This window comes from Geotrypetes seraphini, chromosome 6 (genome assembly GCF_902459505.1).
Source record: "Geotrypetes seraphini chromosome 6, aGeoSer1.1, whole genome shotgun sequence".
Taxonomy (NCBI): Eukaryota; Metazoa; Chordata; class Amphibia; order Gymnophiona; family Dermophiidae; genus Geotrypetes; species Geotrypetes seraphini.
In genome coordinates, this window is record NC_047089.1 from 13,521,046 (window position 1) to 13,539,619 (window position 18,574).

At 47.7% G+C, this 18,574-nt stretch overlaps 1 protein-coding gene across 1 annotated transcript in view; it reads left to right on the plus strand.

Annotated features, from left to right (window-relative positions):
- Positions 1-18,574, plus strand: part of UVRAG (UV radiation resistance associated) — a 136,775-nt gene that overhangs the window by 4,979 nt on the left and 113,222 nt on the right. The window contains exons 2-3 of the mRNA XM_033948900.1: positions 4,598-4,715; positions 16,541-16,575. Coding sequence (XP_033804791.1) covers positions 4,598-4,715; positions 16,541-16,575 — 153 coding nt within the window. The remainder of the gene's footprint in view (positions 1-4,597; positions 4,716-16,540; positions 16,576-18,574) is intronic.

The following is an 18,574-nucleotide window of genomic DNA, read 5'->3' on the forward strand; positions in this document are numbered from 1 at the left end:
AGTAAACTTGTGGAGATGTTTTTTGATTATTGAATAGTTTTGTGCCATCTGCAAATTTAATTACCTCACTTGTTGACCCAATTTTCAGATCATTTATAAATAAGTAGTACCGGTCCCAGTACAGAATCCTGCAGCACTTCACTTGAGAAAATGGCTAACCATAACCTGTGTTAACATAGTGATGTCCTGTGTGTGTTTTATGCCACACATCATTTAGTGTTTTGGTCTCATTAAACTAAAAAGCATGTGGCTTTTCTTCAGGGAGTTCTTGCCACGTTCACTTTCATGTGATGTTTTAAAGTAATCTTAACTGTTAAACATTCAGCATTGTCTGGAGCAGACTTGTCCAACCATTTTCTATCAGGAGCTACATTTTATATTTTGTAACATTCAGAGGACCAAAATACGCATGTGCAAACAAACTGTCTAAGAATCACACACTCTGAGAACACACAGAACAAAATTTGAATTATACTTTATTTATTTATACAAATGTGTACACCCATTCTAGATGGTGGACTCGGGGAGAAATATATTCCTTCCACCTCCTCCTCCCACACCCTTGTGCATTAAGCTTAATACCTATTGTTGTCAGGGATGCCAAAGCTCCACCAGCCAAAAAAAAACTCCCTATTGAGCTGCTCCTGTCATCAGCAGCTGGAAGCACCCCACCAACTTTCACCAGGAAGAGGGGAGCAACTCGGCAGGGAATTCTTTTTACTGATGAAGCTTTGGAATCCCTGCTAGCCATATAATGGGTTTAATGCAGGTTTGGAGAAATATGATTATGTAAGTCTACTGCTAATACCAGGAGAAAAGCCATCAGAATATATAGAGGAGGAAGATACCAAGGATCATGTAACATAGTAGATGACGGCAGATAAAGACCCGAACAGTCCATCCAGTCTGCCCAACCTGATTCAATTTAAATTTTTTTCTTCTTAGCTATTTCTGGGCAAGAATCCAAAGCTCTACCCAGTACTGTGCTTGGGTTCCTACTGCCGAAATCTCTGTTAAAACCTACTCCAGCCCATATAAAACAGGATTGAACTTTGTACACAACCAAAGTCAGGGACCTTCAGACTTGCAGCCTTTTTTTCCTTCTTAGAATAACTTGTGGCTGGGAATAATTCATCTGCTGCAATCTATTCAACTGTTGTACAAGGAAATTAGATTCTTTCCATAATGAAAATTTTAATACTTGGCGTTATATGATTTTACTAGTCTTATAGCCCGTTACATAAACGGGTGCTAGATTATATATGTGTGTGTGTCTGTCTTTATTTCTTTCTTTCTCTCTCTCTCTTTCTCCTTAGCCGCTTTCTGTATTTCTGTCTTTCTTTTTCTGTCTTTCTTTTTTCTCTGCTGTCCACCCATTCTCCCTTCCTTTTACCTTTCCTGTGTCCACCACCACCCCTTCACTGCTCCCCTTAACCAGCAACAGCCTTTCTCCCTTTTTTTAATCTCACCCCTGTCCAGCAGCACCTCTTTCCTGTCCCCCTGTCCAGCAGTAAGCCTCCTTTTCTTTTTTCCCCCCGTCTCTTCCCCGTCCATCAGCACCTCTTTCCTGCTCCCACGTCCAGCAGTAGGCCTCTCTTCCTAAAAAAAGCCTCCCCCGACAAAGCGCTCCCTCCCTTCCCCCCTCCCTGAACCCCAAAAAATGGCAGAAGGAATGCAGACTCCCTCCTACCATCAGCGCTCCCACCCCATAGCGCTCTAAAATATGGCTGGAGGGATGCCGACTTCCTCCTGCCATCGGGCCAACTCCTTTCCCCCCCCCCCCAAAAAAAAAACAAACAACAACACAGGAGGGATGCCCACTCCCTCCTGCCACTTGACGTGGACCCCCCGCTTTCCCTCCCCTTACCTCTAAAAGTTGGGAGCAGGAAGGGTGCTCAGTCCCTCTTGCTCCTCTGACGAACTGCGGGCCTTAGGTCCCGCCCCAGTTCATCATGTGCTTTCTGCCCTCCGCCGACAGCCGCGGCGGCCTGCAGGCGCCGACAGCCGTGGCGGCCAACAGCCTCCGCGCCACCTGAAGCCAATAAAACCCTAAGCCGCGCATGCGCACTCCTACCTGCGGGTCCTACAGTGCACGGAAAACGGGAGCACGCAGTTATGAGTGCGCATGTGCGGCTTAGGCTTTTATTATATTAGATGTTGCCAAACATTTTCCTCCTCTTGCAGGTATGTCAAGTTAAGATTCATTAAGAGATCCAGAGATAAAATCTGGGGAAAAAATGAAATACATATTAAAATGTTCACTTTTTACCCCCACCTGCCTCTTGTTCCCTCACCTGATTGCTGGGATGCCTGCCTCTCTTCCAGGTGTTCTGCCTCCCAGCCACAATGTTTGCATTGATCCTCCATCCCTGCCACAAAGATTTGATGGCTCCTTCTTCCCTGCCATGAGAGCCCCGTGAAGTCCTCCAGTGAAATCGTTGCTTCTCTGCCACGACTGGTCACCACAACATTGAGCTGTGCTTTACTGGAAATTGGTTCATATTATTAGGTTTTGTGAGACTTAATACCGTGGGACCAGCCTCATTTTCTGGAATCCTGCGGCTCAAGTTCCTGGCAAGACTAGTCACAGTATGGAAGCAAGGATCCCATTGTAGGACTTTAGAGCTTCTGTCGGCCAAGTTCTGGGCCGTGGATTTAACAAGCTTGGTGTAGAGTGTCATCCAGAGGTCTCTAGTTTTTCAAAATAATCTTAGATCTCACATTGACTTTCTAGGCTACTGGAGGATTTTCCAGATCAAGGCAATTTCTTGGTTGTGCCAAACTGTTTCCAATTTATAGTGATGAACCTGAAAGCACACCAGAAGATATTCAAATATACTAAACTTTTAGCATTTCTCCAGCCTGTAGCTTTGGATAACTTTCAGTAGCTCTGTGCTTAGCATGTTTAGACTTTTGCTTTATATTCACTTCAAATGACAGAAATTGCTTGATTCTTCTTGTAAGCTAACATACCATGATAGGTCACAGCTGGACTCTATTTAATTTCTTATGGACCTTTGTTAAGGCAGCTTTTAGAAATGGAATTACTGTACTTTGGGTTTGTTATGTTAAAACATGTGAAGACTTCTCAGAAATTTTTAGTTTTCTATTCTTAAATACTGTTTGAATATTTTTATAGCTGTTTGTTCACATTGAAAGTGTAACTTATTCAAGGATTCAAATTGGCGGTTTTAAGATTGTCTGGAAACATTGGATAATTGCAGGTATCAGAACTTTAAATGATGTAATTACTAATGGTAAGCTGCTGGATTTTACACAATTGCAACATAAATTTGGGCTTCACAAATCGCAATTTTTTCGTTAGTTGCAATTGAAGCAGGCCATTCAGGCAGGGTTCCCTGAATGGAAAAATTTGAATAATCAACCTAGCATAGAATTTTTATGTTTTCAGGCGGACTTTCTGGGACATCAGGCCGCACACTGGTATAAAACTATTAGTGAATTGGTTAAAAAAAAGCCTAAAAATACTCTTAGGGATATTTGGAGCATTGAGATTAAGCATGATATTTCAGCATCTCAATGGCCACAAATTTGGTCTTGGAGAATGAGATGTACAATGTCAGCATCTATGAAACAAACTTGGTTTTTTTTGTTACATAGAGCTTTTTGGACCCCAGTTAGATTGCAAAAGTTAAATAGTTCTTTGTCTAATAGATGCTGGCATTGTAATCTGGATATAGGGACTTTAGATCATCTTTTGTTCTATTGTCCCCATATCTTAGCCTTTTGGAACTCAATCTGGGATCAAGTAAATTGTTTATTGGAAAATCACGTAGCATTAACTTATGATACTGTACTTTTTGGTATGTCTATGAGAAAAAAGAGTCAGATATCAATGTGTAATAACAAACTTTTATTGATTTTGACCGGAGTAGCCATTCAACATATTACTAATAACTGGAAAGAGCATAGTAGGCTCAATTTTAAATTTTGGTGGAATTCAGTTTGCCACATATACAGAATGGAAAGATCAATAGCGGTACAGAATGGAAATTATAAAAACTTCATTAAAATTTGGGAACCATTAACGTCCTTTTGTCATGATTGATGCCATTTTCCTAATATTTCTATATTTAATATGTAAGATAAGGGTGGGGTGGGGGAGGGTTTCTATTACATGAAAAATAAAAATTACTAAAAGGATTTCAGGATGGGAGAGGGAGGGTTATATTTACAACTAAGTTATAATGATAAGATGTACAAGTGGTTAAATCTATGTTATTGTGTTGCAATTTTTGTACACTTGATGAAAGTTTTAAAATGAATAAAGAATTATAAAAAAAGAAAGTGTAACTTGCAAATTAATGAAATAACACCTTTAATACACTCTGAATTGTATTTTTTTAGAGAGCAGAAAGTAAAACAATGTATGTGGTTGTGAAGTCTTTAGTGAGGATATGCATTTTATGACTGTTTGTGTTTTGCTTGGGTGAGAGTGATACATTAAGATGGATATGTTCATATACTGTGCTAATTTCTCAAGCCCAATGGATATAGGTGTATAATTTTACTAACCATTAAAGCCTGATTAAGATAAATACTATTGTCTAATGTTCATTGTATATTTATTTTTTAGCGCCGCCTTCGTCACCTGCGTAACATTGCAGCACGAAATATTATTAATAAGAATGGTTATCAACTCCTTGATACTTACTACACGCTTCACCTCTGTGATGATAGAAAGATATATAAAGGTAGGTGCAAAGTTTAATGGTTAGGCATTTCTCATAGTAACATAGTAGATGACGGCAGATAAAGACCCGAATGGTCCATCCAGTCTGCCCAACCTGATTCAATTTAAATTTTTACATTTTTTCTTCTTAGCTATTTCTGGGCAAGAATCCAAAGCTCTACCCGGTACTGTGCTTGGGTTCCTACTGCTGAAATCTCTGTTAAAACCTACTCCAGCCCATCTACACCCTCCCAGCCACTGAAGCCCTCCCCAGCCCATTCCCCCACCAAATGGTCATACACAGACACAGACCTTGCAAGTCTGCCCAGTACTGGCCTTAGTTCAATTTTTAATATTATTTTCTGATTCTAGATCCTCTGTGCTCATCCCACGCTTCTTTGAACTCAGTCACCTCTCCACCACCTCTCTCATGAGCGCATTCCAGGCATCCACCACCCTCTCCGTAAAGTAGAATTTCCTAACATTGCCTTTGAATCTACCACCCCTCAACCTCAAATTATGTCCTCTGGTTTTACCATTTTCCTTTCTCTGGAAAATATTTTGTTCTATGTTAATACCCTTCAAGTATTTGAATGTCTGAATCATATCTCCCCTTTATCCCAGGACAAGCAGGCATGATATTCTCACATGTGGGTGACGTCATCTACGGAGCCCCAGCGCGGACAGCTTTTCAAGCAAACTTGCTAGAAGTTTCAAGTTTGCACACTGCACCACGCACGTGCATGCCTTCTCGCCCACTAGAGGGCGCATCCCACCTCGTGGTCCTCAGTTCAATTTTTTCCGCGGAGCCAGAAAGCCCTGTGGATCTGAGCTCCAGTTGTATTGCCTTCTAGCTGCCGCGTTTCGTGGTTTTCTTTGATTTTTGATCGATTCGCGGTGCTGCTTTCTTTTTTCCTTTCGTAAAAAAAAAAAAAAAAAAAATTTTATTTTTCGTTAGGCTCCGGGGGCTCCCGGCAGCCGTGGCCGCGGGACGTCGGTCGTTCCCGGCCTTCTTTTTCGTTGATGTCCCGTCCTGTTACGGGATTTAAGAAGTGCAGCCGGTGTGAGAGGTTACTTTCCATCACTGACCCTCACCGGTGGTGCATTGTCTGTCTTGGGCCGGATCATCCGACAGCTTCGTGTGATCGCTGTGCGACTTTTCAAAACAGAGCCCTCCGTCGCCGTAAGGCCAGAATGGCGGAATTGTTCGCCGTGGACGCGCCGCCCAAGGCCTCGACGTCGGCCTCGGCCTCGGCCCCGGCCTTGACCTCGGCCTCGGCGTCCTCGGGGGCCTCGGCTTCGCCTCGGCCCTCGTCTTCGAAGGCGTCTTCAGGAAAACCTGCTTCGGGTAAGTCCTCTGTTCCATCCCCTTCAGCAAAGAAGCCGTCCTCTACTCCGGCTAAGGCGGGTGGGTCGACCCCGGCCCCGCCTCGGACCTCGACTTCGCACACCCCGAGGGAATACTCGAGACCGAGGTCGCCCTCCAGGGAGTGTGCTCCGGACTCGGAACTCCCCACCTTCGTGGGGATTCCGGCCTTCCAGGATCTCCTTCGAGCCCTGATTTCATCCGAGCTGTCGGGGGCCCTGGAAGTGTTGCAGCGGGCTGCAGTTCCGGCTGCCTCGACCTCGGCCGGGGCGCCCTCGGCCTCGGAGGCTCCGGCCTCGGCTCCCTCGACCTCGGGAGCCCCGGCCTCGGTGACCTCGGTCTCGGGTACTGTGGCCCCCTTAACCTTGGTCCCGGCCCTGCCCTCGACCTCGACCTCGGGGGGGCCGCCTGAGCGGAGTGTGAGGCCCAAGGAAAAGTTGCGCAGAGTGCGCCGTATTTCCTCCTCCTCCTCGGGCTCTTCCCGGGACGCCTCGCCCTCGACGCGACCTCGGACGGGGCGCCGATCGAGGAAGTCTAAGCGGCCGCGGGGCTCGCCTCGGAGGCACGATCGTTCCTCGCCGCTCGGGGGCGAGGCGCTGCAGGTGTCGGAGTTACGCCTCGACAATCCGAGGCTCCTCCGTTCACCTCATGGGAAGTCTTCCCGTGCTGCCTCGCCGAGGAAGGGGGAGAGTGTCCCCCGGACCCCGGGGTCCTCACCCAAGGTTTCTGCGAGGCGGAGAATTTCTCCTTCCCCCTCGAGGGCCTTGGAGAGGGGATCCTGGGACTCGGGGTCAGTAAGGGATCCTCATTATTCCCATGAGGCCTCTCCCCTCTCCTCGGTGGGGAGGTCGAGAACCCCGTCTCCCCCGGCCAGGCCGTCCTCTTTTACATCCTTTGTTCAGGACATGGCCCGAGCCCTGGGGTTAGACCTGATGGTCGGTTCTCAATATTCCAAAGAATTTTTGGAGGAGCAGGACCTTCCCACTCCCCCTAGAGAGGTGCCTAGGCTCCCCCTCAACAGAGTCCTTCTACAGACCTGGTTGAAGAACTTGTCGAACCCTCTTACAGTCACGTCTGTGCCTTCAAAAATGGAAGCGAAGTATAGGACGGTGCCCCCTAAAGGGTTCGAAAAGGCGCAGCTCTCCCACCAGTCTCTTCTGGTGGAGTCTGCCCTTAAGAAATCACAGCCCTCACGGGTTTCTGCGGCGGTTCCACCCGGCAGGGAGGGGCGGACCCTGGACAAGTTTGGCCGTCGCCTCTATTCAAATTCCCTGATGGCCACCAGGGTTCTAAATTATGCCTTCACCTTTTCCTCCTATTTGCGTGGCATGGTGAAGGACCTTCCTCAATATCGGGACTCCTTACCGGACTCCCAAAGGGCAGGATTCGATAAGTTTATGTCCAACCTGTCTCAATTGCGGTTGTACCTATTTCATGCGGTGTACGACGCATTTGAGCTGGTTTCGAGGGTGTCGGCCTTCGCAGTGGCCATGCGCCGCCTGGCCTGGCTTCGCACCCTCGACATGGACCCAAACCTGCAGGAACGTCTTGCAGACTTGCCTTGTGTGGGGTCCGAGTTATTTGACGAGTCCTTAGATGCGGCGACCAAGCGGTTGTCTGAGCAGGAGCGCTCGTTAGCATCCCTGGTCCGCCCCAAACCTAGGCCCCCGCCGCAGAAACCTTTCCGTCCTCCGCCGCGCCGATATCCTCAGAAGTCGACCCCGGCTTTTTCGAGGCCACCTCCGAGGCGTCCGTCTCAGAGAGGCAGAGGGGGACAGACCCAAGCCCCGGCGCAGGGTCCTTCTAAGCCTGCGCCTTCCTTTTGACGGGCTGAGCGGACGGGGCGGGTTCCCCTCCGCGAAATCACAGGAATCCCTTCCTATCGGGGGGCGTCTTCAGTTCTTCCGGGAGGCATGGACCGAGATAACCTCAGACGCTTGGGTGCTCCGGATCGTCTCCGAGGGCTACTCGCTCAACTTTGTGTCCTCGCCACCGGACCATCCCCCAAGTCTAGCCTCTTGCAACCGATCGCAGCTACCGACCCTTCTGGCCGAGGCCAGGTCCCTATTGGTGCTTCGGGCGGTCGAACCGGTCCCCAAGGACCAGCGGGGTACGGGGTTTTACTCCCGTTACTTTTTGGTCCCCAAAAAGACCGGGGACCTGCGCCCCATACTGGACCTCAGGAAGCTCAACAAATTCCTGGTCCGGGAGAAGTTTCGAATGCTGTCTCTCCCGGTTTTATATCTCCTCTTGGAGGAAGGGGACTGGATGTGCTCCCTCGACTTGAAGGAAGCATATACCCATGTTCCGGTGCACCCCGCCTTCCGAAGATTTTTACGATTCTAGGTGGGGGACCTACACCTCCAGTACAGGGTCCTACCCTTCGGCCTGGCCATGTCCCCACGAGTCTTCACGAAGTGCATGGTGGTGGTTGCGGCAGCCCTGAGGTCTCGTGGGCTTCATGTGTTCCCTTACCTGGACGATTGGCTCATCAAAGCCCCGACCAGGGAGGGGGTTATCTCAGCGACCCGACAGTCTATTGCCTTCCTGCAAAGCCTCGGGTTCGAGATAAACTTTCCGAAATCCCAGTTGAGCCCGGCTCAGTCTCTTCAATTTATAGGTGCGGTGCTGGACACGGTGCACCTGCGCTCCTACCTCCCGCCCCAACGGTTGGAAGCCTTGGTGCGGATGGGCCGTCAGGTCTCTCAACTGTCGGTGGTGTCGGCCCAGCGCATGATGATGCTGCTCGGTCATATGGCATCGACGGTTCACGTCACTCCGTTTGCAAGGCTGCATCTGAGGATTCCTCAGTGGACCCTCGCTTCCCAGTGGCGTCAGGAGTACGATCCGGTGTCTCGCCTCATTTCGGTGACTCCGCTTTTGCGGAAGTCGCTGCGTTGGTGGACAGACTCTTCAAATCTGTCCATGGGTCTACTGTTTCTCACCCCTCCTTTTCGCAAGGTTCTGACCACAGACTCCTCGGAGTACGCGTGGGGAGCCCACCTCGACGGTCTTCGCACGCAGGGCCTGTGGTCTACCGAGGACCGTCGGTGTCACATCAACGTGCTAGAGCTTCGGGCCATCTTTCTAGCACTTCGAGCTTTCGTTCACATATTGCAGAATCAGGTTGTCCTCGTCCGCACGGACAATCAAGTGGCAATGTACTATGTGAACAAGCAGGGTGGAACGGGGTCTTGGCCCCTCTGCTCGGAGGCTCTTCGCCTTTGGGAGTGGGCGGTCTCCCGGAACATCTTCCTTCGGGCGGTCTACATCCAAGGAGAACTGAATTGTCTGGCAGACAAACTCAGTCGACTTCTGCAACCGCACGAGTGGACTCTACACTCCGCAGTTCTGCGCGAGGTTTTCGCTCGCTGGGGAACGCCACAGGTGGATCTGTTTGCCTCTCCGGAGACCCACAAACTGCCCCTGTATTGTTCTCGGATGTACTCACGGGACCGTCTGGAGGCCGATGCCTTTCTTCTAGATTGGGAGGGGAGGTTCCTGTATGCGTTCCCTCCCTTTCCTCTGATCATGCGAACGTTAGTACATCTCAAATCGTCCACGGCCACGATGATTCTCATTGCACCTCGGTGGCCGCGTCAGCACTGGTTCTCCCTGCTGCTTCAGCTCAGTGCCAGGGAGCCTCTTCTTCTGCCTGTGTTTCCTTCTCTGCTGTCTCAGAGTCAAGGATCCATGTTACATCCCAATCTGCAGTCATTGCACCTGACAGCTTGGTTTCTTGCTCCCTAATTCCTCCGGATCTGTCTCAATCGGTGCGGGAGGTGTTGGAAGCCTCTCGCAAGATTTCGACGAGGCTTTGTTATTCGCAGAAATGGACCAGGTTTTCCACCTGGTGTTCGTCTTTTCACCTGGATCCGATATCGGTTCCGGTTTCCTCAGTTTTGGACTATTTATTCCATCTGTCGCACTCTGGCCTGAAAACCACTTCGGTGCGTGTTCATCTTAGTGCGATTTCTGCTTTCCACCAACATCTGGATGGACGCCCTCTGTCGCTCCATCCTTTGGTAACACGCTTCATGAAAGGGTTACTCAGGGTTTGTCCCCCTCTTAAGCCTCCTTCTGTCGTGTGGAATTTGAATGTGGTCTTAGCTCAACTGATGAAACCCCCTTTTGAGCCACTCAACGAGTCTCTCTTGAAATTTCTGACTTGGAAGGTGGTGTTTCTGATTGCCCTCACCTCCGCTAGGCGGATTGGGGAGTTGCAAGCCTTGGTTGCGGACCCTCCTTTCACTGTCTTCCATCATGACAAGGTGGTTCTCCGCACCCATCCTAAGTTTGTACCTAAGGTTGTTTCTGATTTCCACCTCAATCAGTCCATTGTCCTTCCTGTGTTCTTTCCTAAGCCCCACTCCCATCCTGGCGAGACGGCGCTTCACACGCTTGACTGTAAGAGGGCGTTGGCATATTACCTTCAACGCACCAGGTCTCATCGGAAGGTTCCTCAATTGTTTTTGTCCTTCGATCCCAATCGATTAGGGCATCCAGTTTCCAAGCGCACTCTGTCTAACTGGTTGGCTGCTTGCATTTCCTTTTGCTATGCTAAGGCTGGACTTCCGCCCCCGGGTCGAGTCACGGGGCATAAGGTCCGAGCGATGGCAGCTTCGATAGCTTTCCTCCGATCCACTCCTATGGAGGACATATGTAAAGCTGCCACTTGGTCTTCGGTTCATACATTCACCTCTCATTACTGTCTGGACACTTTATCCAGGAGTGACGGCCGGTTTGGCCAGTCAGTTTTGCAAAATCTGTTTTCCTAAATTGCCATCCTCCCACCTGCCCTTTTTTTTTGGTTGGCTTGGAGGTCACCCACATGTGAGAATATCATGCCTGCTTGTCCTGGGATAAAGCACAGTTACTTACCGTAACAGGTGTTATCCAGGGACAGCAGGCATATATTCTCACAACCCGCCCGCCTCCCCGGGGATGGCTTCTTTGCTAGTTATGGAACTGAGGACCACGAGGTGGGATGCGCCCTCTAGTGGGCGAGAAGGCATGCACGTGCGTGGTGCAGTGTGCAAACTTGAAACTTCTAGCAAGTTTGCTTGAAAAGCTGTCCGCGCTGGGGCTCCGTAGATGACGTCACCCACATGTGAGAATATATGCCTGCTGTCCCTGGATAACACCTGTTACGGTAAGTAACTGTGCTGTCCCTCCTTTTCTCTAGGATATACATATTCAGGGCTTCCAGTCTCTCCTCATACGTCTTCTGGCGCAAGCCTCCTATCATTTTTGTCGCCTTCCTCTGGACCGCTTCAAGTCTTCTTACGTCCTTTACCAGATACGGTCTCCAAAACTGAACATAATACTCCAAGAACATGGCCTTACTAATGACCTGTACAGGGGCATCAACACCTTCTTCCTTCTACTGGCTACATACAGCCCAGCATCCTTCTGGCAGCCACTGCCTTGTCACATTGTTTTTTCGCCTTTAGATCTTCGGACACTATCACCCCAAGGTCCCTCTCGTCCATGCATATCAGCTTCTCACCCCCCTGCATATACGGTTCCTTCCGATTATTAATCCCCAAATGCATTACTCTGCATTGAATTTTAGTTGCCAGGCATTAGACCATTCCTTTAACTTTTGCAGATCCTTTTTCATATTTTCCATTCCCTCTTTCAAGTCTACTCTGTTACAATTCTTGGTATCATCTGCAAAAAGGCACACTTTTCCTTCTAACCCTTCAGCAATGCCACTTACAAACATATTGAACAGGATTGGCCCCAGCACTGAACCCTGAGGGACTCCACTACTCACCTTTCCTTTCTCTGAGTGACTTCCATTAACCACCACCCTCTGGCGTCTGTCTGACAGCCAGTTTCTGACCCAGTTCACCATTTTGGGTCCTAACTTCAGCCTTTCAAGTTCGTTCAACAGCCTCCTATGAGGAACTGTATCAAAGGCTTTGCTGAAAACCAAGTAAATTACATCTAGCATATGTCCTCGATCCAGCTCTCTGGTCACCCAATCAAAAAATTCAATCAGGTTCGTTTGGCACGATTTACCTTTTGTAAAGCCATGTTGCCTCGGATCCTGTAACTCATTAGATTCAAGGAAGCACACTATCCTTTTTTTCAGCAATTTTCCAACAACTGAAGTGAGGCTCACCGGCCTGTAGTTTCCTGCTTCATCCCTGTGACCATTTTTATGAATAGGGACCACATCCGCTCTCTTCCAATTCCCAGGAATAGAAACATAGAAACATAGAAAGATGACGGCAGAAAAGGGCTACAGCCCATCAAGTCTGCCCACTCCATTTACCCACCCTATTAAGTCTGAGTGCTAATGACCTAGTTCCTTAACTCGACCGTCTTAGGGATCCCACGTGGATGTCCCATTTATTCTTAAAGTCGAGCACACTGGTGGCCTTGATCACCTGCACTGGAAGTTTGTTCCAGTGATCTACCACCCTTTCTGTGAAGAAATACTTCCTGATGTCACCACTAAATTTCCCTCCTCTGAGTTTGAGCGGGTGCCCCCTTGTGACCGAGGGTCCCTTGGGAAAGAATATATCGTTTTCCACCTCTACACGACCTGTGACGTACTTGAATGTCTCAATCATGTCACCCCTTTCCCTGCGCTCCTCTAGGGTATAGAGCTGCAGTTTGCCCAGTCTTTCTTCGTATGAGAGACCCTTGAGTCCGGCGACCATCCTAGTGGCCATCCGCTGGACCGACTCAGCTCGAAGCACATCTTTCCGGTAATGTGGCCTCCAGAACTGCACACAGTATTCCAGATGAGGTCTCACCATGGTTCTGTAGAGTGGCATTATGACTTCAGGTTTACGGCTGATGAAGCTTCTATTGATACATCCCATCATTTGCCTTGCCTTGGATGAGGCCTTCTCTACTTGTTTAGCAGTCTTCATGTCTGCGCTGATGATCACTCCCAAGTCCCGTTCTTCTGAAGTCCCGTCTCCAGAGATTTGTTGAACAAATCTTTAATAGGACTCGCCAGAACCTCTCTGAGCTCCCTTAGTATCCTGGGATGGATCCCGTCTGGTTCCATCGCTTTGTCCACCTTCAGTTTTTCAAGTTGCTCATAAACACCCTCCTCCGTGAACGGCACAGAATCTACTCATTTTCTCGTGTAACTTTGCCAGTCAATCTCGGTCCTTCTCCAGGATTTTCTTCTGTGAACACAGAACAGAAGTATTTGTTTAGCACATTTGCTTTTTCCTCATCACTCTCCATATATCGGTTCCCAGCATTTTTTAGTTTAGCAATTCCATTTTTCATCTTCCTCCTTTCACTAATATATCTGAAAAAAATTTTGTCTCCTTTTTTTTACATTTTTAGCCATTTCTTCTTCCGCCTGTGCTTTCGCCAGATGTATCCCTCTCTTGGCTTCTTTCAGTTTCACCCTGTAGTCCTTTCTGCACTCCTCTTCTTAGGTTTTTTTTATATTTCACGAACGCCAACTCTTTTGCCTTTATTTTCTCCGCCACTAGTTTGGAAAACCATATTGGCTTCCTTTTTCTCTTGTTTTTATTGATTTTCTTCACATAAAGGTCCGTAGCCATTTTTATCGCTCCTTTCAGCTTAGACCACTGTCTTTCCACTTCTCTTATGTCCTCCCATCCTAACAGCTCTTTCTTCAGGTACTCTCCCATTGCATTAAAGTCCGTACGTTTGAAATCTAGGACTTTAAGTAATGTGCGGCCGCTCTCCACTTTAGCCGTTATATCAAACCAAACCGTTTGATGATCGCTACTTCCCAGATGAGCACCCATTCGAACATTAGAGATACTCTCTCCATTTGTGAGGACCAGATCCAATATCGCTTTTTCCCTTGTGGGTTCCATCACCATTTGTCTGAGCAGAGCCTCTTGAAAGGCATCCACAATCTCCCTACTTCTTTCCGATTCCGCTGACGGAGCATTCCAGTTCGCATCCAGCAGGTTGAAATCTCCCAACAGCAGAACCTCCTCTTTCCTTCCAAACTTTTGGATATCCACAATCAGATCCTTATCAATTTTCTGCGATTGAGTCGGCGGTATGTAAACTACACCCACGTAGATAGAAGTTCCATCTTCTCTTTTCAGAGCGATCCATATCGCTTCTTCCTTTCCCCAGGTCCCTTGCATTTCGGTCGCTTGGATATTGATCTTTACATAGAGAGCTACTGTTCAGCCACTTATTTCTGTCAGATGGGATGATCAGTGACTCGGAAAAGCACACAGACAATATAAAAGCATAGACAATAACCCTTTTATTTATATATATATATATATATATATATATATATATATATATATATATATATATATATATATATGAATAAAATAGCTTCACCATGATCCCAGGCAACTACCATCCTTCACAATTGGGAATCCCTGCAATTGATAGGTGGGTGGACCAAAGGAGAGACTGTCCCATGGTTGTAACGTCTTGGATTCTAATGTTAGGGGCAAAGCCCCGTTCTTATATAGGGTGAAAACTGCTGAGTTCATAGTTATCCAAGCAGATCCTGAAGTAACCAGCGTCCTTCTTCTGTTCTTTGTTTTGGCAACACCCAGGTCACTGAGGTCAGGATAGCAGATAAGCAGACTTGTTGCAGAAACCAGCTGTCTTCACTCGGACACCTGGTCAACCTGGTTTTACTGTCCTTTGTTCTTTGTTTTGGCAACACCCAGGTCACTGAGGTCAGGATAGCAGATAAGAAGATTTGAGGAGACATATGTAATGTAATGTAATTTATTTCTTATATACCGCTACATCCGTTAGGTTCTAAGCGGTTTGAAGAAAATATACATTAAGATTATAAATGAGAAGTAAGAAGGTACTTAAAAAATTCCCTTACTGTCCCGAAGGCTCACAATCTAACTATCACGTAGTATGCTGAGTTTCAGTTACCCCCTGGCCATAGGCATAACAGCTACTCCTCCACCTTTATGACCATCTCTGTCCTTCCTAAAAAGATTATATCCCGGTATGTTTGCATCCCATCCATGTGATTCACTGAACCATGGCTCTGTGATAGCAACAATATCTAGATCTGTCTCTAACATCAGGGCTTGCAGATCATGAATTTTGTTGCTTAGACTGCGAGCATTTGTGGTCATCGCTTTCCAGCTATTTTTCAGCGATAATCTCCTTTTTCGTATGGATTTTTGTGTCGTTTCACTTTCCGTTGCAATACTAAGAAATGAGTTGCTGATATTGCTTATGTTGCAGCCTTTACTACTATCGCATCTTTTCTTTTGCCGGGGGTGGTCTCTATAATTGTCCTTCGTACATACACCACCCCCACCTTCTAGTTTAAATGCCTAGAAAAATATTGTCTAAATTTCTCTGCAAGGTTTCTTTTTCCTGCTGTAGTAATATGTAGCCCATCAGCGCAATATAGCTTCTTGTCCTTCCATGTATTTCCCCATCCTCCTATGTACCTGAAGCTTTCTTGATGACACCAGGCTCTGAGCCATCTATTAAAGTCCTCTGTGTTTTTCACTCTTTGCTCTCCCTTTCCATATGCAGGCAGTATTTCAGAAAAAGCTAAAGTCTTTACAAAAGGTTTCACGCCCTCACCAAGCTCCCGAAAAGCTTTCTGTGCTGCAAGTGTGGAGTTGTTGGCCAGGTCATTTGTTCCCAGATGGATAACAACATCAGTGTTAAAATCCTTAGTTTCTTCCTTAATTATAGTCAGTATTTGCCTGGAACTCCTGGTAGCTGAGGATCCTGGAAGACATTTCACTATTTTGGTCTCCTCGCCCTGTGTTCCAAGGTTAATGCCTCTGTCCTTATCTGCACAAGCCTCAAACACTTTAAAATCATAAGTGTTTAAGGCTTGTGTGGTTAAGGCAGAGCTTGCAGGAACGGGACAGCAACAAAACTCGCAGGGACGGGGAAATTGAGTTCTGCGGAGACTAGGCAAATTTGTCCCCATGTAATTCTCTACTTGGGTGCATAGGGAGAGGTATGGCCAGTAGGAAAAAAATAGTTTCGATGTCCCTGTATAAGACTCTGGTGAGACCTCATTAAGAATATTGTGTGCAATTCTGGAGACAGCATCTTCAAAAAGATATGATAAGGATGGAGTTGGTCTAGAGGAAGGCTACTAAAAGGGTGCGTGGTCTTATCATAGGGCGTATGGGGACAGATTTAAAGATCACTTTGGAGGATGAAGTTAAGATGTGATAGGCTCAGGAGTAATCTAAGGAAATAATTGTTCAGAAAGGGTGGTAGATGTGTGGAACAATCTCCTGGAAGAGGTGGTGGAGACATGTCTAAATTCAAGAAAACATGGGATCTCTTAGAGAGAGGAAGAGATAAATGGTTACTGTGGATGGGCAGATTGGATGGGCCATTTGGCCTTTATCAGCCATCATGTTTCTATGTTCATTAGGGATATCCTGAAAAACCTGGCCTGCACTCAAGGCTTACTTTATATTCTTAATGTTTGTGTTTATAAATGAAAAATTAATAATTATTCTATTTTCCTTCATCTTATTTATTTTTAGAGTTTTACAGAAGTGAAGTGGTCAAAGATTCTCTGGTGAGTTTTCAGTCTCTAGCACTGTTTATAGTTCAGGTTTAATTTGGTTTTTATACTGTTGTAAGTTCTCATTTCAGACATTTTTGCAGATTACAAAAATTTAAGCTCCTTGTAATGTAATGTAATTTATTTCTTATATACCGCTACATCCGTTAGGTTCTAAGCGGTTTACAGAAAATATACATTAAGATTAGAAATAAGAAAGGTACTTGAAAAATTCCCTTACTGTCCCGAAGGCTCACAATCTAACTAAAGTACCTGGAGGGTAATAGAGAAGTGAAAAGTAGAGTTAGAGGAAAAATAAAAATAAAATAAACATTTTAACAAGACAGCATTGATCTAAATACTTTGGAAGGTAGAAGAGAGGAGAGAAAGGAATAGAAGCAGAAGGGGGAGCCATTGAACAGTAGAATTCTGGAGAAATTTAAATGATAGAAATAGAACAAAACAAAGACAAAAGGCAAAACAATAGATAAGATTAAAGATAAATCATAAGCTGGAAAGAAAAATAAAATAAAACTTTGTCTTCAATCCCGACCATGTGCCTCAGGCCGCGCCCCCAGGTGGGACCTAAGGTTCCAGGGCCTATTCTGATTGGCCCACGCGCCTTAGGCCCCACCAGTAGGCGGAGCTTTGGGACGGATGGGCCAATCCGGCCTCATTCCGTCGTTGGCTGCCTGCCGGACAGGCGGGTTTGGCTCCCGTCTGTCCGGCCAACTACCAAAGGTACGGGGAAGGGGGGTGGGGGTGTCGTGGGGGTCGGCCAGGGGGGTCGCGGGTCGGCTGGGGGGGGCGGTCGGAGGTTCTTGGGGGGGGCGGTCGTTGGAGGGAGGGGGGTTTGCGTCGAGGGCAGGAGGGCCTGGGATCCCTCCTGCCCGTAATGTAGTGCGGGGTGGGGGTAGGGGGTCGCTGTGGCCAGGAGGGTTTGGGCTCCCTCCTGGCCCGATATTGTCGGGGAGTCGGCCGGGCAAGAGGGCTTGGGCTCCCTCTTGCTCCGATCGCGGGTGCGGGTGGGAGCGCGTGCGAGCGGTCGTTCGGGGTGGGGGTGCGAGCGGTCCTGCTGGGGGGGTGAATCGGGCGTCGGGCGGAGTGGGAACTATGTAGAAAAACTTTTGTATCTCGTGGGCTCTTATTAGACTCTCTGCTGTGTCTTCCAGAAGGGAGGATATTTAGTGGGCAAGCCATAAGCTTCTAATAAAATCATTTATGAGGGGGCGGTCGGAGGTTATTGGGGGGGGGGGGCGGTCGTTGGAGGGAGGGGGGTTTGCGTCGAGGGCAGGAGGGCCTGGGATCCCTCCTGCCCGTAATGTAGTGCGGGGTGGGGGTAGGGGGTCGCCGTGGCCAGGAGGGTTTGGGCTCCCTTCTGGCCCGATATTGTCGGGGAGTCTGCGGTCCTTCTGGGTGGGGGTGCGAGTGGTCCTGCCGGGGGGGGGGCAGGGCAGGGCGGGTAAACGGAGAGTCGGGACAGCGCACGGAGAGTCAGGGAGGGCGAAAGGAGAGTCGGGGTGGCCAGAGGAGAGTCGGGGCGGGCGAAAGGAGAGTCGGGGTGGCCAGAGGAGAGTCGGGGCGGGCGAAAGGACAGTCGGGCAGCATGCGCGTTATACCCGTGTGCGCGTTATACACGGGTGCGCGTTATCTGCGTGAAAATACGGTAATTTTGGAGTTCCTCAAACCCCGCCTTCTGTTGTCTTTTTCTATAGGGCTGTCGCCAGCTTTGGTACGAATTGAAGAGGGCAGCAGAGACGGTAGGAGGCGTTGAAAAGCTGATTGATGTCTTCTGCAGAATGCTCATAAGCAGGCATGGACAACCTTATGGTTTAGTATACTATTCCTATCTACTAGAAAAGATATTCTACTGGAAAAGATAATCTCTTTTTGTGATTCAATTTATTGGACAAGTATCCATACTTTTTGCTTGTGTTTTAAATAATTTCATTTTGCTCCCCTAAGTTTCCAGCCTCCTCCTGTTAGGCTACAGTTTCATAAATATTCATTTGCA